The sequence below is a fragment of the Panulirus ornatus genome, chromosome 56 (genome assembly GCF_036320965.1).
Source record: "Panulirus ornatus isolate Po-2019 chromosome 56, ASM3632096v1, whole genome shotgun sequence".
NCBI classification, from domain to species: Eukaryota; Metazoa; Arthropoda; class Malacostraca; order Decapoda; family Palinuridae; genus Panulirus; species Panulirus ornatus.
Genome location: NC_092279.1, coordinates 18,347,500 through 18,369,831, shown reverse-complemented (window position 1 = coordinate 18,369,831; position 22,332 = coordinate 18,347,500). Strand labels below are relative to the sequence as shown.

General features: G+C 46.0%; 1 protein-coding gene across 1 annotated transcript in view; it reads right to left on the bottom strand.

The window, feature by feature from the left end:
- The window catches only part of LOC139765984 (uncharacterized), a 94,306-nt gene extending 75,840 nt beyond the window's left edge, over positions 1–18,466 (bottom strand). Inside the window, exons 1-2 of the mRNA XM_071694016.1 lie at positions 18,282–18,466; positions 6,230–6,311 (exon numbers count right to left, since the gene is read on the bottom strand). Coding sequence (XP_071550117.1) covers positions 6,230–6,262 — 33 coding nt within the window. The 5' untranslated portion in view covers positions 6,263–6,311; positions 18,282–18,466. The remainder of the gene's footprint in view (positions 1–6,229; positions 6,312–18,281) is intronic.
- Positions 18,467–22,332: the final 3,866 nt, after the last annotated feature.

The following is a 22,332-nucleotide window of genomic DNA, read 5'->3' as shown; positions in this document are numbered from 1 at the left end:
TTATTATCATTTTTACAGTGCGTCTGTTTTACTGTACGTCTGTCATTCACTCATGCATGACCGTGAGAGTGAAAGTGACATTCACAGGGCCACAAGGGAGAGAGAGAGAGAGAGAGAAGAGAGAGAGAGAGAGAGAGAGAGAGAGAGAGAGAGAGAGAGAGAGAGAGAGAGAGAGAGAGAGCAGGAGGGAAAGACTGGTGAAGTGTGGACTTCCTGCCACGGACGCTCACCTACATTTCGTGGATATACATAGATAGATAGATAGATAGTAGACCCTCAAACCATCAGTTATCTATCACAGAATCACGACCCTATCCATCACTGTTTAAAACTGACTTCTACTTCAATTGGAAATTTGCAGATGTGAAATACCAATCCACTTCGTTCTGTCTTTACGACCCGTTTTCATCAGTAGTTACAAAATGCATATCCCAAACCTTCATCCAAGGTAGGGAATTAAGCATCTCGATCCCCTGTTATCTACCGCTTTGTGCGGGCTTCGATCCCGCTCACGAAGAACTCGATCACCTTTATCAAAGGAGGTGAGCAAGACGGCGTCGTCCGCGAGGAGAAGAGATGTATTGTCATCGTGACGAATACACTCCCACACTCGGCCCCTGGCGCGAACATCAGCTGGCGAACGGTCAGCGCCATAAATGACAGCTGGCGAACAGTAAACGCCACGAATGACATCTGGCGGTCATCATCATCCAAAGTTCACTGGCACTTTGAGTGACGTTGGAGCTTATCTACACTTCTCTTACGAAAAGAGAGAGAGGAGGATCAACTCTTGGCACGTTAAGGAGTTCGGAGCCCTTTGAATTCATGATTAAGATGGTGTTACCTATCTTGATCTACATATGTAGCTCTGCGTGAGTAGACCCATGCATGGTGAGCGTCCAATGTTGTTCTATGTTCGTAAAATGACACACTTTTGACCTCTTGAGAGTTCAGAGAGTGTACGACAACCCGGTTGTGGAGTGTAAGGGGGGACGACTGGCCTGGAGCAAACATATTTTGTTGAACCCATGAGGTCGTCGGGTGTAAATATGAGGGCAAAAGCAGCATTATAAATCAAACTTGTGTTCTAGATCGAACCTTCATCCTTGACTGTGTCTTGAATTCAATATCGACTTTTACGTTCACTCTGTTGGCATCATAATGCAATGATTATGCCAATCAGAATCGGATTCATTTCATTTACAAAACTGTTATGAGCTTTTACGTAAAGAATTTTAGAAATACGTTCGTAACTTAGGAACTGATATATGGTAATGGTATGGCACAGTGGGTTTAGTATTTTCCCTTGTATCATATATCTTTTGAAGTCTTATATCTTCAGTGGTTAACAGGAACAGCCTCCTTCTGCAGGTGGTTGGAGCGCACGGCATTAAAAGCGTCATATATCACAGGCCCTGTCTAAAAGGATTGGAAAGATTTGTGGGCTAAGCTTTTGGACATAGTGTGAGGGGTGGGACTCGGGTGGAGGTTGTGTGGTGGTAGTACGAGGATAGGGAGGGTAGGAAAAGGTGGGGAAGGGGGGATTCGAATGTGCTTACATCACTGATTATAATAAGTTCCTCTCGCTCCAAAATGAGTAATAAGGGATTGAATACCCAATACCTTCTTTTCATCTGTCACATAATAAGAGACGATCACTGAGCATCGACTGGTGTTTAGAAATATGTATAATTTCGACACCTAAGGAGAGACGAATTTCACACTGCTGGTGATGAATGGTGTCTTAAAAGACGTAGTTAAGAACATGAGACAGTGGACTGACGGTTGATGATGAATGGTATCGCAAAACACACACACACACACACACACACACACACACACACACACTTAAGACCATTAGATGTCGCAATGTCAGTGACACAGTGAATGGAATCAGAAACTGTACAAACCCCAAGGTGAGTCGTGGTGGAGAGGGAGGGGAATTATTACACACCATCAAATGCTCCACTTCAAATGACCGTAAACACCCCAAGGTGAAAAATGTCATAACTGAAGACACTACGACATTGCAATTATGGTGAGAAAATTAGGTCTAATACGTCATAAGAGCAAATTGGTATAAGACGTCGTAAACATCCCAAGGTGAGTAGTTCAGTGAGAGAGTTAACTAAGCCTCGTAAAACTACCATCAAACAAGTGTAATCACCTGTCGTAGTGGCCAGACTGAGGCGTCCTTCACTTAAACCATCCAGTAAACTGTATTGAAGGCATGTACCTTATAAAACATTCGAGTTGAATCCTGGCTGCTGCGTTCACGTCACTGACAACACACGTACAAAATGCATGTCAAAAACAGCCTAGCGATGCAGCAACACCTGGACCATGACATATACTCCAGCATTATTACACTGTACGTTAACTGAGTACAGACTGACCTGCCATTTTACATAAAAGAACGTAAAAAGCCCTTTCATAAACCAACCGAGAAAATTACATATCTCGCACGAAACACCATTGCAACGCCTTTTCACTGTTGGTTTACTTCTAACCACCTTGTTGCCGGGCGGATCCAGACATGAGAGTGGTAACGACGGAGGAGTCATCGCACGGGGTCACACAGTTGCTCCCTCCCCTTTCCCTGAAGACGCCAGCCACTCACTAGTGTGTGTGTGTTTGTGTGCGTTTGTGTGTGTGTGTGTGTGTGTTTGTGTGTGAGTGTGTGTGTGTGTGTGTGTGTGTGTGTGTGTCAGAAGTAGGGAAGGAAAGGAATAGGGAGAGATGGAAGGATGGAGTGAAGAAGGTTTTGATTGTTCGGGGGGGGGGCCCGACCATGCAGGAGGGTGTAAGGCATGCACGGGATAGAGTGAATTGGAGTGATGTGGTACACACGGGATGACGTGCATTCAGTAGACTAAACCAGGGCATATGGATCCGTCAGTAGAAACCTCGGTAAGGTCTTAAGGGGCCTCGTCGTGGGAAAGGGAGCTGTGGTTTCGGTGCATTAAACATTGCCGCCTGACAGTGGCTGTGAGAGAATGAGGCCATTTCTTCGTCTGTTCTTACCGCTACCTCCCTAAAGTGGTAAATGGCCAAAGAGTATACATATATATATATATATATATATATATATATATATATATATATATATATATATATATATATATATATACTCTTTGATGGGGCTGTATCGTCATCATATTTCGACGACTTTGGAGAGGGTACACACACACACACACACACACACACACACACACACACACCTTGAGATGCTTTTTACACCAAGGGAGTCTGCATCATCTCCCTGCAGGTGGAGGAAGCGCAGCTACTGCGAAAGCCACTTATAGAAAGAGAGAGAGAGAGAGAGAGAGAGAGAGAGAGAGAGAGAGAGAGAGAGAGAGAGGTGAGAGGTGTCCTTTGGGCTTATATAATAACAGTAAGGTGACGTAAGCCAGTCAGTCTGCACAAAAGGTGCGAAAAGTTGCAACTAATTCTTGGATTGCAGTTGACAATTACTTTCATGTTTGTTCGTGACCCAGCCGACCGCCCAGTGCCATCTGGCGCCACACCTGTGGTTGGACTTTTATTGCTAATTTCTGTTCTGCTTATACAGGTGACACTCCTATCGAGTTTCACAATGATTTCCGCCCGGTTAAGAACTAGTAGATAAGGTGAGTCGTCATATATCGATACCATGTGGAATATCAGTGGAGGATAGTATGGGCGCACATAATTCATTTTGTCAGCTGAGAATGATATGTGCGCATAAAAATCATTTCATCAGTGGAAGGTGTCATGGACATATATAGATCATCCCCACTGGAGGAGGGTATGGGCGCACACAATCAAGTATTTCATTATTAGATGATATGGACGCACGCGATTTATTCCATCAGTGGAGGATGATACGGACGCACATGATTCATTCCATCGGTGGAGGGTGATATGGACGCACTCGATTTATTCCATCGGTGGAGGATGATACGGACGCCCACGATTTACTCCATCAGTAAAGGATGATATGGACGCACACGATTTATTCCATCGGTGGAGGATGATATGGACGCCCACGAATTACTCCATCAGTGGAGGATGATATGGACGCACACGATTTACTCCATCAGTGGAGGATGATATGGACGCACACGATTTATTCCATCGGTGGAGGAGGATATAGACGCACACGATTTACTCCATCAGTGGAGGATGATATGGACGCACACAATATATTCCATCGGTGGAGAATGATATGGACGCACACGAATCGTGCCTTTCAGAACCTAAACTATTGATAAAAAGTTCCTGTTGGATGGAGGGAGTAGGCAACGCCCATAATCCTCCAACAGGTTTTATGGTGAAGTGATGCAACTGACACGGGGTCAACCAACTCTCTCTCTCTCGCTCTATACATCACAACGGAGGAACGCGAGAGGCTGATGAGTCACACACTTGCCATACAGGAGGACACAGCCTTCACAGCCACAGGTCAAGCATGGTTCAGCCTTCACAGCCACAGGTCAAGCATGGTTCCTGCAACTTCTGGCTACCTTAAGACACACACACCCACACACACACACACACACACACACACACACACACCACTCACACACCGCGGGGGCTACCGTGAGAAGAAAACAATTAGTAACAGTTACCTCACACAGCCAAGCCGTAAAGGACTCTTACCGCAGGAATGTAAATCCAGCTGTACCCAGAGTGGCCTCCTCCACCTCCCTCCCCATCCCAACCTCTCCTCCACCTCCCACCCCGCTCCAACCTCTCCTCCACCTCCCACCCCACCCCAACCTCTCCTCCACCTCAACCCAACCCTCAACTTCCCGGCCAACCCTCAAACTCCTGACCAACACACACACACACACACACACACACACACACACACACACACACACACACGGTGTACCAGCCCAACGCGCGAGACGCTGTCATCTTTGCTTTCACACGAAGGTCCGACTTGGCCTCATTACGTTTGCATGTAGTTTGTGGTTACTTCACCTGTTGTTTTGCCGGACTCTGTGTGTGTGTGTGTGTGTGTGTGTGTGTGTGTGTGTGTGTTTATGTTATTGTTTGTCCGTTTCTTTAGATCATAGAACGTCACAGGTCATTGGTATGCTGAGTAATACGCCACACGAGAGACAAGAATTACACACATGGACACATGAGCATACATGTTTATGTATGATAGTCACAGTCTCCTTGAATATTCAAAACTTTCCAGGGATTCGAACCCAGACACTTACTTCTTCTTAGTCGGGGTTTCACGCCTACACGACGCGTTAACTCTCCGATGCAGTTGTAATTAAGTTAAGATTGGACAAATTGGTTAATTCGCGAGTGGTGGAGGACATCACCAACAGTGGTGGAGGACATCACCAACAGTGGTGGAGGACATCACCAACAGTGGTGGAGGACATCACCACCAGTGCTAAAGGACCTCACCACCAGTGCTGGAGAACCTCACCACCAGTGTCGGAGAACCTCACCACCAGTGCTGGAGAACCTCACCACCAGTGCTGGAGAACCTCACCACCAGTGCTGGAGAACTTCACCACGAGTGTTGGAGAACCTCACCACCAGTGCTGGAGAACTTCACCACGAGTGTTGGAGAACCTCACCACCAGTGCTGGAGAACCTCACCACCAATGCTGTAGAACCTCACCGCCAATGTTGGAGAACCTCACCACCAATGTTGGAGAACCTCACCACCAGTGTTGGAGAACCTCACCACCAGTGCTGGAGATCCTCACCACCAATGTTGGAGAACCTCACCACCAATGTTGGAGAACCTCACCACCAGTGTTGGAGAACCTCACCACCAGTGCTGGAGATCCTCACCACCAATGTTGGAGAACCTCACCACCAGTGCTGGAGATCCTCACCACCAATGTTGGAGAACCTCACCACCAATGCTGGAGAACCTCACCGCCAATGTTGGAGAACCTCACCACCAATGTTGGAGAACCTCACCACCAGTGTTGGAGAACCTCACCACCAGTGCTGGAGATCCTCACCACCAATGTTGGAGAACCTCACCACCAATGTTGGAGAACCTCACCACCAGTGTTGGAGAACCTCACCACCAGTGTTGGAGGACATCACCACCAGTGTTGGAGAGCCTCACCATCCTTATAGTTTTATAACCTTACTCATGTCCAGCTCAACAGCGTCAAATGTCACCAGAACAGCATATCAGCCATGCTGTAAATATGAACAGGAAAACCCTTGAACTTATATGTCCGGAGGGGCGTTCACTCACCGCCAGGATGAGGAGAATCGACCTTCTCTGCATCGTCCTTGTGGTTGAATATAGTTGGCCTCTGTGCCGTCAATGGAGCAGTCTGCAAGGGGGGAAGAAGATGCAATAGTGTGAATGTTTCAGTTTATGATACAAATACAACTATAGTGCAATGGAAACCTATTGACACACGTAACGCCCCTGCCAGATAGGAATATATAAATCCCCTATATAAATTCCCTATATAAATTCCCTTGGTGACCTAATTGCGTCTACGTGTTCACTATGGCCGATGATTTCACCTTTATGTACTTTTACGGCCGATGTAGATATGTGAGGTTGTGAGTGTTCTGTGTGTGTGTGTGTGTGTGTGTGTGTGTGTGTGTGTGTATAGATGCTATTCATGATACTATTTGAGTGTTACGGTGAGAAATTGTGTATCTTCTTACTCTTTCTCTTAACCTTGTATATCTGTACAATATCTTTACCCATATATATAATATATATATATATATATATATATATATATATATATATATATATATATATATATATATATATATATATATATATATATATATTCCCACCCAGACGGAGGCTGAACACCTGGTTTAGGTGTGAGCTGACTGCTGCTCCACATCCCTTCCCTACACACACACACACACACACACACACACACACACACACACACACACACACAACACACACACACACACACACACACACACAGGTTCAAGATGTCGGCTGCCAACCCAGGTTGCGACACGACGTCAACTACAATCCTTGGTGTTAAGTCTCCCGTGCCAAATGTTTTCCCTTGTTGTGCATGGAAAGTAAACCCTAACCCACCCCTTCCTCCCGGCTCTACGACTGCTATTGTTGTTTCTTTAAGGACGGTGGACGAAGGCAACGCGTACGTTTGAAAGAGAGAGAGAGAGAGAGAGAGAGAGAGAGAGAGAGAGAGAGAGAGAGGAGGGAGAGAGAAAAGAGAAAGGTGGACGAACCTGCATCTTGGCACAATAGGGAGAGAGGTAGAGAGAGAGAGAGAGAGAGAGAGAGAGAGAGAGAGAGAGAGAGAGAGAGAGAGAGAGAGGAGGGAGAGAGAAAAGAGAAAGGTGGACGAACCTGCATCTTGGCACAATAGGGAGAGAGGTAGAGAGAGAGAGAGAGAGAGAGAGAGGGGGGGGGGGGGAAGGGAATAAACTAAACCAGAATTTCAGGATCTGGTATCAACAGAATGTTTGAGATCTCACTTTAAGAATGACTTAATTGGGAGGTTTTACGTAGGAGGAGGAGGAGGAGGAAGAGGAGGAGGAGGCACGTGAGAGGGAGGTGTGGGTGGTTGAGGGAGGAGTGTTTACCCTAAGCGGTGTTCCCCCCGAGGCTTAATACCGGATCCTCTTTAATTTAAGATCCCTCTTATCTCTGCTCATATATCCTTGACTCACCCCACGAATTAGAGTATGTGTTTCCTCTATGTTTAGTACCGGATCCTCTTTAATTCAAGATCCCTCTTATCTCTGCTCATATATCCTTGACTCACCCCACGAATTAGAGTATGTGTTTCCTCTATGTTTAGTACCGGATCCTCTTTAATTCAAGATCCCTCTTATCTCTGCTCATATATCCTTGACTCACCCCACGAAATAGAGTATGTGTTTCCTCTATGTTTAGTACCGGATCCTCTTTAATTTAAGATCCCTCTTATCTCTGCTCATATGTCCTTGACTCACCCCACGAATTAGAGTATGTGTTTCCTCTATGTATAGTACCGGATCCTCTTTAATTCAAGATCCCTCTTATCTCTGCTCATATATCCTTGACTCACCCCACGAAATAGAGTATGTGTTTCCTCTATGTTTAGTACCGGATCCTCTTTAATTTAAGATCCCTCTTATCTCTGCTCATATGTCCTTGACTCACCCCACGAATTAGAGTATGTGTTTCCTCTATGTATAGTACCGGATCCTCTTTAATTCAAGATCCCTCTTATCTCTGCACATATATCCTTGACGAACCCCATGAATTAGAGTGTTAGCTTGGCAATGCTTGCTGCTGGAGCTAGTCTTTATATTATTAGAGTGTATAAGTCCTGGAGATCCAGTCTCATACAAGGAGATTTGAATAAGTTGCAAAACTTGTTTACGATTGGATAATGAGGCTAAGCCCGAGCCACTGGAAGATTAGAAAGGGGAAGAGAAAAAAAATATATATATGAACTGATCCAGTTATGATGACTAAGGATGAAGCAGACTCGCTTGAAAAATCGTGTTCAGAATTTCACTTGAAAAATCGTGTTCAGAGAGTCACTTGAAAAAAAAATCGTGTTCAGAATTTCACTTGAAAAATCGTGTTCAGAATTTCGCTTGAAAAATCGTGCTCAGAATTTCGCATGAAAAAAAATCGTGTTCAGAATTTCACTTGAAAAATCGTGCTCAGAGAGTCACTTGAAAAAAAAAATCGTGTTCAGAATTTCGCTTGAAAAATCGTGTTCAGAGAGTCACTTGAAAAAACTCGTGTTATAAGGATTGTGGACTTTCCTGGCCTAATGATGCAGCCATCAGAAGACATGAACGTGAAATCATTCAGGAACGTATCCATAAAAATAACCTTCGACCCAGCTTGGAGTAAAATATATCATGAAAGAAACAGAAGAAAATGGAAAACTTGAAAATTATTCTTAAAAAAAATAAGAGAAATTAATGGACCGACATGAGACGAATTATTTGAAAACGTGACACCTTCTTGAAGCTCACCACTGGGGAAAAAAGACGAAAAGAAAAAATAAATGACATTTTTACTCTCAAGTTTCTTTGAGATCTCGATGCAATCACGGATGAACTCATGAACTGAGGGGAAGCCCCATGGAAGTCGTGGGTCCTGCATGACACACTGGATAAAGAGAGGAGTCAAGCGAGAGAGAGAGAGAGAGAGAGAAAGGCTATGTGCAGAGGATATGTTTGAGTGCTGGCAGCTCTGTCCAAATTCAGTAGCCTTGTGTGGCGTGGTATGTGTGTATTGCACAGACGACGGGCGTCCAGGAGTGTAAACGCCCTCTCTTCTACCACCACACACACACACACACACACACACACACACACACTCTCTCTCTCTCTCTCTCTCTCTCTCTCTCTCTCTCTCTCTCTCTCTCTCTCCCTGTGAGTTACTATGACGAAAATGTCATCCCAGGTCTCGAAGTAACAAGGGAGTGAGTGGCGTAACTAAAGCCATCGATCGGCTTTAAAAGTAAAAAAAAGATACCTCGATACCAAGATCCCATTTATGTCTCCTTCATTTATCCACTTATTTGTCGTTAAAGAAACAGAACATAGCTTTACCAGAGGAGAAAAATATGGAGTAAAAAAAAAAGACGTAAAATATAAATGGGGCATCATGTCCTTTATAACCATAGTGTGTGAGGGCCATCACACGTCGTCTTAGCTAACTCCTGATCAAGAGCTGGTACGGTAAATCAAGGGAAGTAGATACCATACAGTCCACACAGACCACACCACCACCTCCTCCCCCTCTGCGAGGACCACGATCAAGTAACAGGCCTCCAAGAGAGAGAGAGAGAGAGAGAGAGAGCGAGAGAGAAGGAATGAATTCCTTTTCTTCCCCCTCCTGCCTTTGGAAGCACAGTCAAGCAGCTGCAGGGAATTACGTCAGCAAGTTGTTAAGGTGGTGGTGACTGCGGTGAGGGGTGGGTGTGGATGGGAGCGACCTCGTTGTATGCAGGTTGTGGCCACAGACAGTCTGGTGGTTACCAAGACCCAGAGGAGATCGACTTCTTCCTTAGCTTGTCTGAAACATTGCTCCCTCGACCCCATGTTGAAAGATGTCGTCTTGGTCTGTGAATTCACTGTTGGGTTGGTAGTAAATAAGGACCGTGTGTGTGTGTGTGTATGTGTGTGTGTGTTGAGGGCGGCCCCGCCTCAGGAGAGTCAATACCGTTTCGGTGTAATTATCGGGTGTTGCAGAGCACGTAATGAGGGCCCCGTACCGCAAGCACGGACTTGGCAATACACCGCTGGCACTGAGGGCGAGGGGGGTGCAAACGCGAGGCGAGGAGGAGGAGGAGGTGGAGGAGGTGGGGTGTGTCCAAAGGGCCCGTTAGGGGAGAGAGAGAGAGAGAGGGTGGGGTGGGTGTTGTAAGGGGAGAGTGCTCCGGGAGGCGCCGTTGGTCGTGGAGAGAGAGAGAGAGAGAGAGAGAGAGAGAGAGAGAGAGAGAGAAGCGGCGTGTCGAGGGCGTGGTGAGGAACGGGTGGTTATAAAGAAGACGACGTGAGGAGCATGTTTTCCTACGAGGTTGTACACCTCTAAGGGCGTGGTAAGAGAGGGCTGCTGTGGATGTGTTGGAGAAGCCCTTCATAGGATGTGTTGGAGAATTCCCTCAGAGGACGTGTTGGAGAAGTCCCTCAGAGGACGTGTTGGAGAAGTCCCTCACAGGGGGTGGTGAAGAAGTCCTCAGAGAACGTGTTGGAAAAGTCCCTCACAGGAGGCTGGTGGAGAAATCCCTCACAGGGCGTGTTGGTGGAGACGTCCCCCCCAGAGTTCGTGTTGGAGAAGTCCCTCACAAGTCGTGTTGAGGAAGAGCATCTCTCCGTACATTAAGAAATCATGAGGAGACGGACAGAAGAGCGAGCGCATGAAAACGTAATCATTCGAGCCACGACGGGACGAGCCTGTGATCTCATGGGTCATCTGACCTGAACTTTGCCCTCTTTCATCTTCAACTTTTCCATCTCCTCAAACCAGGAAATAATAGAATCTGCGACTCATATATATATATATATATATATATATATATATATATATATATATATATATATATATATATACACACACAGGCACACACACGTACGCGTATGACAATAATTTTACCTCTTTTTTCCCTCTCCCAACGTTTGAGCTCTGTCCACAGTGAGGCGTCTGGTCTCCGACCTTTGATCAAATCTCAATGGGATATATGTGGCTCTTAACTATTGCCTACATCCAGGTAATACGTTTGACACGTAACCCACCCCCTAGGGACCAGGAACCCAATACGAGACGTCTCCATGAGCGAGCAAGCAGGCAAGCAAGCTAGCACTCTCTCTCTCTCTCTCTCTCTCTCTCTCTCTCTCTCTCTCTCCAGTCAAACATCATTCCTCTTGACTCAAATATTCACACAGACACGCTGTTCGGGTTCACCAGAAGCCAAGCAGTTCCACTGTCGATTTCTTTCGCCTCATCCATCATTTACAGCTTCCAAGTCGTCGAATTGGTTCCATAATCATGTGTCTCAAAAGCCACCGACTCTGAGTTTGGAATCAGGTTCTTCTCGTCAGTCTTCGTTCATATGACGTTCCCCTAATTCTCCAGTCTCCATTATCTGCTCATGTATCTAGGCACGTTATTTATACATTCGTAAAGGATTGCAGGACTAGATAGTATCCCATTAATAATCTAGTATCTTGTGGATTCTCTTTCTTCATGGTCTTCCTACACATCAGAAAAAAAATATTCATATATAATTCCCCAATTACGACAGACTCCATGGATGGCAAGCAACCCTCCCAATTACCTTACCTCTCACTGATTCCCTCAGGCCTCTCTACCTAAACCGACTAGACCTCCCCTTCACTGAGAGTTCCAACCTTGCAGCGACTCTCGCCTGGTGCCGGTCATCTCACACAAAGCGACGTGCACTTAACCACTCACTTTCTTTAGTAACATCACCACTGCCGCCGTCACCCACCCACACACCTCCCTCCCTTCCTCCCTCCGTCTTGCCACATCGGTGGACAAACAATAAATGCAGGTTGGTTGTGAAATCATCAACTCCAACGCCTCCTCCTCATCATCATCATCATCATCATCAAATCATCAACTCCAGCGCCTCCTCCTCCTCCTCATCATCATCATCATCATCATCATCAAATCATCAACTCCAGCGCCTCCTCCTCCTCCTCCTCCTCCTCATCCTCATCCTCATCCACCTCTCTAGAATATACACATTCGTTCCTCACTTGCCGTGTCAACAGGGAAGATATGGGCTGGCGTTTCCCCCTCCACACCGCTACCTTTGTTCAGCTTACGCATGTAACTAGAGTGGTCACTGCTGTCATCAGCATGAGTATGTGTGTGTGCATGTCGCTCTCCTAGTCTCCCTCACTCTTCTGCTCCCTCACTTCCAGCCTCCTCCGTCATACCGAGCGCCTCCCTCCTCCTCCCTCACTCCTAGCCTCCCAGATTCCATTCTCCTACTTTACCTTTCTCTTGCGACCTCAACAATAGTAGGATCCTGACCACCTGAGCGTCGCATGCAGCTAAAACCTCTCTCTCTCCTATCGCTATAAATACGACGTAGATTTCACGACAAGTAAAAACGTATAACAAGGTGTTTTTTTTTGTCTCGTTCTCGAGTACCGTTGTGGCCCGCCCTACTTATGCGTCATTGTGGTGATTAAAAGGTAAAAAAAAAAAAAGACATATACATTTCGTAATGTGGGAAGTCTGCTATGATGTTTTATTCCCAGTACCTCCATCTCCAGCAGCGTCGTGTGTACTGGATGATCATAAGTGGCCACAAAATCCCCCCTGGGTAATGGCTGATACGCGAGACAGGTCAACACCAGTGGTTAAAATGCTACATCATCAGCATCATTGTCAGTCGGACTGAGAGGAGTGTGTGTGTACCGTCTCGTTGTGGACCCTCCTCGCTCCGAGGGAGCCCGTCATTTCCCTGCTCCTGACTGGGGCGCAGCCTTGGCGCTCGCAGAGAACCCAGTGATATTGGGGTGTTGGGTTGTATATGATAATGATGATAATTGATAACTGATAATGATGATAATGATATACTCGAATCAGAGGAGAGGAAAAAAATAATATCTGCGTCAGATGGATGGTAGAACTTCCTCTCTCTCTCTCTCTCTCTCTCTCTCTCTCTCTCTCTCTCTCTCTCTCTCTCTCTCTCTCTCTCTCTCCCCGTGAGCACAATGAACCAGCCTCGCTCACCTCATGATGCTGGTGTCCAGATCGGGTGGTCAGCTGAACCAGTTCACTCGTTGAGCATGACCAGTCATCTCGCGCTCCAGTGGGCCGTCCCTCCTCCCTGCACCGTCCCTCCTCCCTGCACCGTACCTCCTCCCTGCACTGTACCTCCTCCCTGCACCGTCCCTCCTCCCTGCACCGTCCCTCCTCCCTGCACCGTACCTCCTCCCTGCACCGTACCTCCTCCCTGCACCGTACCTCCTCCCTGCACCGTCCCTCCTCCCTTCACCGTACCTCCTCCCTGCACCGTCCCTCCTCCCTGCACCGTCCCTCCTCCCTGCACCGTACCTCCGTCGTGCACCGTACCTCCTCCCTGCACCGTCCCTCCTCCCTGCACCGTCCCTCCTCCCTGCACCGTACCTCCTCCCTGCACCGTACCTCCTCCCTGCACCGTCCCTCCTCCCTGCACCGTCCCTCCTCCCTGCACCGTACCTCCGTCGTGCACCGTACCTCCTCCCTGCACCGTACCTCCGTCGTGCCCCGTACCTCCGTCGTGCCAAAAAGGGCCGTACACCGTCGTGCCCCAAAAAGGGCCGTACACCGTCGTGCCCCAAAAGGACCGTACACCGTCGTGCCCCAAAAAGGGCCGTACACCGTCATGCCCCAAAAGGGCCGTACACCGTCGTGCCCCAAAAGGTCCGTACACCGTCGTGCTCCAAAAGGGCCGTACCTTCGTGCCCAAGAGGGTCGTACACCGTCGTGCCCCAAGAGGGTCGTACACCGTCGTGCCCCAAAAGGTCCGTACACCGTCGTGTCCCAAAAAGGGCCGTACACCGTCATGCCCCAAAAGGAGCCGCACACCGTCGTGCCCCAAAAGGGGCCGTACACCGTCTTACTCGAGAAAGCTCCTTTATACCACCACATTCGGTAAAGCTGAATGTGTTGTAGATTACCCAATTTTTTTCCTCTCCCGCTAGTAACTGTTACCGACACACACACACACACACCTTCCCCAGGGGCTTCCCCAGGGGCTTCCCCCTTCGCCCGAGCGAAATGACTGGCTGGCAAGGTATTGGCTCATTGTCTTGGTCGGTCAGCGAGCGAGCCAGCCAGCCAGCTTGCTCGCCAGCTAGCTCGCTCTCTTGCCACCTAACCAACCAACCCCTCTGGCTAGAGAGAATGTCTAAAGTGTTGCTTTCGTCGACACACTATTCCAGTTTCCAGTGATATATCACAATTTTGTAATGATTTCCAGAACTTGGCTCGTCGCACCGTTAGAATGTTAGAGAAGTCATTAACCTTAAGATCTTCAGGAGGGCGTGAGCCAATTCCCCTCTCTCCGCAAAGAGATATGGGAAGTTAATTTTGCCGTGGAATTCATAAATACACATTAAGAATTATCGACATAATTCACCCCCTTCCCTCCTTGTGTATATAAGATATTGGATATATGCTTCATATTCGATATATGATCTCCATCCACAAGTTTGTACCGTATCTTCTTTAAGATAATACAATATTCGTTCCAATACACGACGCAACTCGAGGGTCTTCGTACATTTTCAAGGCATGTTGACGTACCCGATCTTGAATGTCGCGCTTCGGTCGATCGCGATCCCTCACCCCTGTGGTACATCGCGTCTTTGAGGTTCTCACCCCTGTCCTACGAGTCGGATTGAATCCCACAATCACCCTGGGTACATACAGTGTTAGTAGTACCGTCAAAATGTCTGTATAAATCTAATCGTAAACAGATATCTTGTTGTTTGATCCATATCGTCAGTGTAGGGAAGTCTCTTACATATGGCAGTGTTATTTCAGGGTACTTGGTGTGTGTGTGTGTCTGGGTATGTGTGTGTGTCTTGATATTATTATCTGTAGAGGGTTAGAACTAATTGCTTTTATAATTTTCGTCTCGTAATGTGAACATCTTTGTTTTTTAATATGTTTTAGGGTTGTTTGTTATCAAAGATCCCCATTATCTTCTTGCACATCAGTAATGTATGTAGGATTGTAATTTGTGATGCTGATATTTACGATCAGTAATTATAACAACAATTTCAATTTGGATTGCATTTACTGTGATTTAGGATCGATTATATATATATATATATATATATATATATATATATATATATATATATATATATATATATATATATATATAAAAGGAAGAGAGAGGTGTGACAGTAAAAAGATTGTGGTTGTGAGTGTTGAAGAGGGTGTTCTGTTCTGACGTGGAGACATATGGTCAGAATGAGTGTGGAAAGGTTGACAAAGAGGATACATGCGTCATAGGTGGAGGGAACAAGGAGAATGGAAAGACCAATTTAGAGATGGAGGATGGAGCGAAAAAGAGTATGAATGATCGGGACCTGAACATGCAGGAGGGTGAAAGGCATGCATGGGATAGAGTAAATTGGAACGATGTGGTATACAGGGGTCGACGTGCTGTCACTGGACTGAACCAGGACATATGAAGCTCCCGGGGGCCAACCATGGAAAGGTCTGTTAGGCCTGGTCATGGATAAGGATCTGTGGTTGAGATACGTTACACATGAAAACGAGAGACACATGTATATAAATCATCTCTAGGAAGTCCAATATCGCTCCTTCCTGGAACCCGTGTAGTGAAAACCGTTAATACCCGTCGGTAGATCTGTGACGTCAGACGGTCGTAAAGAAAACAAGTCGTCACCCCGTGCCAACGCCCACTTCCGTCCTGCAGGAAAAAAAAAAATAACTTTGCGCGTCTCATTTCTTCCTCCCACCTCTCTCGTTTTCTGTTTCCTCGCGGCTGCTACTCATGCGACCTGACTGCCTTTCTCTGAGGGAAGCGAGGGAGGGAAGGCAGAGAAGGAAGGAGAGGGAGGTAGTCTGTGGTGAGGACTTGAGTCATCTTTCGCAAAGATGTAAGAAGAGATTGTTGCTATCTCGAGCCGTAGCTGTGGACGTGGGCCAGCTCGAAGTTATCATTAGGGTCAAGTGAAATATCCCACAGCTGTTTGATGTGAGAATACGTGAGTTAAATTACGGTATTTTCATGATACCTCATGAACAGAGGACTGTGCCTTACAGGGAATATCCTCGCTTAACCCCCTTCTCTGTTCCTTCTTTTGGAGAATTATAAACGGGAGGGGAGGATTTCCAGCCCCCAGCTCCCACCCCTTTTTAGTCGCCTTCTACGACACGCAGGGAATAAGTGGGAAGTATTCTTTCTCTCCTACCCCCAGGGATATATATATATATATATATATATATATATATATATATATATATATATATATATATATATATATATATATATACGCACGTTTTATAAGGTGCCCTTCACACGACCAGACTTGTCAAGAATTTCAATTTTCCAAGTCTTGTTCAAACCACAGAACAATACAGATTCTTCCCTTCTGATATCTTATGAGTCACTGGCCAAATAATGTTGTAATTGAGGTGACCAGTGACATCAAAGTCCAAGACGTCATGGAGACGTAGTTATGTGTAAGGATGTCATATAAACTTTGCCTCTGATGTACATACTGTACATTTACATCTCTACACTCATACACTGTACATATCAATGACAACACTCACATACTGTATATATACATACCTACACTCACATACTGTACATATACATACCTACACTCACACACTGTACATATACATACCAACACTCACGTACTGTACATATACATACCTAAACCCACTTACTGTACATATACATACCAACACTCACATACTGTACATATACATACCAACACTCACACTCTGTACATATACATACCAACACTCACATACTGTACATATACATACCAACACTCACATACTATACATATACATACCAACACTCACATACTATACATATACATACCAACACTCACATACTGTACATATACATACCTACACTCACATACTGTACATATACATACCAACACTCACATACTGTACATATACATACTTACATTCACATACTTTACATATACATACCTACATTCACATACTGTACATATACATACCAACACTCACATACTGTACATATATATACATACACTCACATACTGTATATATACATACCTACACTCACATACTGTACATATATATACATACACTCACATACTGTATATATACATACCTACACTTACATACTGTACATATACATACCAACACACACATACAACATCATGTAAACGATCGGAGATCTCTGACATTAAATTACCAGGTTTGTCATCCAACGATGTTGAAAGAAATTGGATAATGAGAGTCACACATGATCCAATCAGCCACTACTAGCAAGTACTCTCTACCTACCATCACACAACGTGTGCTTTGTGGTTTCCGAACCCATGTTACAAGACACTAATTCCATCAGCGGGGAGTATTTAGTCACCCCACTTGAACACCACCATACACACCCTTCTCCCCTCACTGGTAGTTCGCAAGGTGAGGGAGGGTCCACCACTCTGCCATACACCACTTCCCTCACCACAGTCACCCACACCTCAAAGCAACATGGCTTAACTCACACTACAAGGGAAATATACTGGTCAGCCCAACCCTCATCTCTCACAGTACATGGAATCCAAACCTCCAAAGCTTCGCTGTTGATGTTATCCTTATCAACGAATCGTACAGTCTTCTCAGACTTAGTCTGTCGAGTTTTGCGTTAAGAAGTCTATACTTTTACAAGCTTTACGTTACTTTGAAACTTTTTTTTTCTGACGCGAGTCTGTATCTCATGGGATATAAAGAAAAAAAAAAGGGCTGACATGATCAACATAGAGATAATCAAAATCTTTAGACAAATTCGTATGTTCTATCATCAAGTTTGCTCAAAGTAAACAATAGATTTACCGCAAATAAGTCTCATATACCTTCAGTATATTGAGAGCATCAATAACAGTCTAACAAATCCCAGAAGTAACCCACGAACTTAACAAAAGCTTCTTCTCTAAACGTCTATCAAATAAGAATAAAAGAATGCTCTAAAGTTCACATTTTCACTATCAAGAAATACATTTGATATGGTACCGGATGTAGACTGACTGACAAGTGATGATAGAACTTCCTCTCAAAACCAGACGATGAATTAAAACCTCACCAGAGATGCAGCGGCTCACTCCCAGGAGTTTGGGTTGGGTTGGGTTGGTTGTGGTGGTGGTGGTGGTGTTTTAAACAGCCAGCCAGCTAGCCAAACGGACGGACGGACAGACAGACACGTCTAGTCGGGAGCACGGCGCGTGCGTACACTGCAGCCCGCAAGCAGCGAGTGGGAGTCTGGCCTGAGGTTCCCTCACTCACACACACACCTTCACTCTTGCTGAAGTTCTCAATGTCACGGGGACGTCCCCATCCTCCAGCTGGGCTTGGGTGTCGTGTCGCACCCAGGTCTCGTCATGTTACAGCTGCCACGTTCCTCGTCACAACAGCGGCCAGGTCTTCGTCACGTCATCCCCAGACAGGTCCTATCATCCCTTCGCAGGAGTCAGGTCCTCCTCGTTGCGTTACAGCATCCAGGTCCTCCTCGTCGTGTTACAGCATCCAGGTCCTCCTCGTCGTGTTACAGCATCCAGGTCCTCCTCGTCGCGTTATAGCATCCAGGTCCTCCTCGTCGTGTTACAGCATCCAGGTCCTCCTCGTTGTGTTACAGCATCCAGGTCCTCCTCGTTGCGTTATAGCATCCAGGTCCTCCTCGTCGTGTTACAGCATCCAGGTCCTCCTCGTCGCGTTATAGCATCCAGGTCCTCCTCGTCGTGTTACAGCATCCAGGTCCTCCTCGTTGTGTTACAGCATCCAGGTCCTCCTCGTCGCGTTATAGCATCCAGGTCCTCCTCGTCGTGTTACAGCATCCAGGTCCTCCTCGTCGTGTCACAGCATCCAGGTCCTCCTCGTCGTGTCACAGCATCCAGGTCCTCCTCGTTGCGTTACAGCATCCAGGTCCTCCTCGTCGTGTTACAGCATCCAGGTCCTCCTCGTCGTGTCACAGCATCCAGGTCCTCCTCGTTGCGTTACAGCATCCAGGTCCTCCTCGTCGCGTTACAGCATCCAGGTCCTCCTCGTCGCGTTACAGCATCCAGGTCCTCCTCGTCGCGTTACAGCATCCAGGTCCTCCTCGTCGTGTCACAGCATCCAGGTCCTCCTCGTTGCGTTACAGCATCCAGGTCCTCCTCGTCGTGTTACAGCTTCCAGGTCCTCCTCGTCGTGTTACAGCATCCAGGTCCTCCTCGTCGTGTTACAGCATCCAGGTCCTCCTCGTCGTGTTACAGCATCCAGGTCCTCCTCGTCGTGTTACAGCATCCAGGTCCTCCTCGTCGCGTTACAGCATCCAGGTCCTCCTCGTCGTGTTACAGCATCCAGGTCCTCCTCGTCGCGTTACAGCATCCAGGTCCTCCTCGTCGTGTCTGGGGTTTGCTGTAGTATCGTGTATCGAGGAATTAGAAATTGTAATGAGAGTTCGACAAGTTGAAGCTCCTTACTAAATTCCTTAAGATACACACACGGGGTTTATATATATATATATATATATATATATATATATATATATATATATATATATATATATATATATATATGTATATTGACCTGAAGCGTGGAGTCATTATAAATCAGATGATACATTGGAAGATGTATTTAAATCGGAGATATACTTCCTCTCTTTTTTATGTGGGGGAGAAAGGTATTCCAAACAGTTAACATCTGTATCATTTAAGTGTAGAACTTTATGTTAGAATTGCATGGTCGTTTGACTTGATTTATCAAGGTTCGACTGCGAACGATAAGACTCAGCAGGACTGAAGGTAATAGTAGTACATGGTTAGTTCCTCAGGTTATCATGATGTATATATCGTCGCCGTGTTAGTGGCAGAGGAGGAGGAGGAGGAGGAGGAGGAGGAAGAAGAGGAGTTAATAGCATTTTATGATGAGTTCTGCCTGCGTTTTAAACCTCTGGGTTTGGAATGGATGGTGGAGGATGGTAAGTGGCGTTGACCTGTCTGGGCGATGTTGGCACAGAGAGAGAGAGAGAGAGAGAGAGAGAGAGAGAGAGAGAGAGAGAGAGAGAGAGAGAGCAAGGAAAAGAGATGCGGGAGGAGGAGGAGGATGGGAGGGGGAAAGGGTGAAAGGGGGAGAGGTGGATGTTTAATGGGAGGTGAGTCAGCTTGACATATCACGCGATGAGGAGAATACAAGACTAGAGAAAGGTTCCTCATATATGTGTATCAGGTTGTGAGGGAGGCAGGGCAGAGCAGAGCAGAGCAGGAGAAGTAGGGAGGAGAGGAGGGTCATAAAGGAGGCAGGTGAGCGTGTTGAGGAGAGAGAGGTGGGGTGGTGGATATGGTCGGGAGAAGGTGAAGGGAGAGAATCATGCCACCCCCTCACCTCCCACTCCTCTTCCTCCCTCCCTCCATAACTTACCCATGAGGGGTTGCGTGATGGTTTCTCGATGAAGAAAAAAGTCTGGAAGAAGGTAATGAAGGTAATTTTGGAACTCCTGACGCTCTCTCTCTCTCTCTCTCTCTCTCTCTCTCTCTCTCTCTCTCTCTCTCTCTCTCTCTCTCTCTCTCTCTCACACACACACACACACACACACACACACACACACAATTCTAATGGAGAGTTTTCTCACTGATAGATATTCCATCACAGTAATGTTTCAGTCTCTTCGATGTATATCAACTGACTTATATTTCTCTCTTGTGTCTCCCCTGATGATGTGATCATGACACGAAAGTGCACTTGGGAACTTATCATGTTTCATTTTCCCCGTGGACTCATAGGAATATATATATATATATATATATATATATATATATATATATATATATATATATATATATATATATATATATATATATATATATATTTATATATATATATATATATATATATATATATATATATATATATATATATATATATATATATATATATATCAACAACGATTTTGAACTCTCGTGAATTACGTTACGTCACTCAACGATGCTTTCCACAGGTCGCAAACAATGTATTGCGCGAACCCAGATTACGTCAACACGTAGCAGAGGGAGGGAGGGAGGAGAGAAAAAGTGTCTTTCGTCTGCATTTGAATAACTAGAATAAACATCTTACGTGAGACTGACTGGTATAAACGCCTGGACGAGTGTCAATGCTAAGAGCATGTGTACAATGGTCCGTGGGGGAGGAATGGGTGCAACCAAGATGAGGCGACCAAAGCCCTCATGCATGGCTAGCAGATGGGGCATGACGGGTGTAAATAAGATTCGAATGCGAAGTGATCTTGATCTAATCCTTCTTTCCTCCCTTCTCCTTCTCCTCACCACCACGTCAGGCTGCGTACATGGTGCGAAGCCGAACGAACTGTGTGGCGCTCATGATGATAATGATCGATGGAGGAAGGGAAGAAAAAAAAGATATAATTGGAATGATTATGGGATGATTGGTGAGATGGGATTGGATTGGTATCTTGCAAGAGGATGAGAGTTCAGGATGTGTCAAGTGGATAGACGAAGAGCGAGAGAAGCAAAATGATATTACCCATCCTCTCCCCACACAACACCTGTTGTGAGTCAGTGGATGGGGTTCGTCGTCCATCCCCCACACACCTGTTGTGAGTCAGTGGATGGGGTTCGTCCAACATGGAGCCTCACCAATAGGTAAATCACTGGACGTTGTCTGACAAGACTGACACACGGCAGGAGGATATATATATATATATATATATATATATATATATATATATATATATATATATATATATATATATATATATATATCCATAAATGTCCTTCCTATCCATGCTAGTCCTAGCAGACTTAAACTAACGAGGTGGAATGGTGATTCACTTCACTTCCCCTGCGCCCCCTTACTCAGAGATAGATAGATAGATAGATAGAGAGAGAGAGAGAGAGAGAGAGAGAGAGAGAGAGAGAGAGAGAGAGAGAGAGAGAGAGAGAGAGTACGTGTAGTGTGCGTGTGTAGGTGGGTGGGTCTTTTTCTCCCCCGGGAATATACAACCACCTTCTTCAGGAGGCGAGCGCCTGCCGCAGCCTCCATCAGGAGCGGCGAGCTAGCTAGGTAGCTAGCTAGCCACCCCCGGTAGCGAGGATCGTGCGAGAGATGAGTCTCTCTGGGAGGGTTAGGAAAGTAACATGATG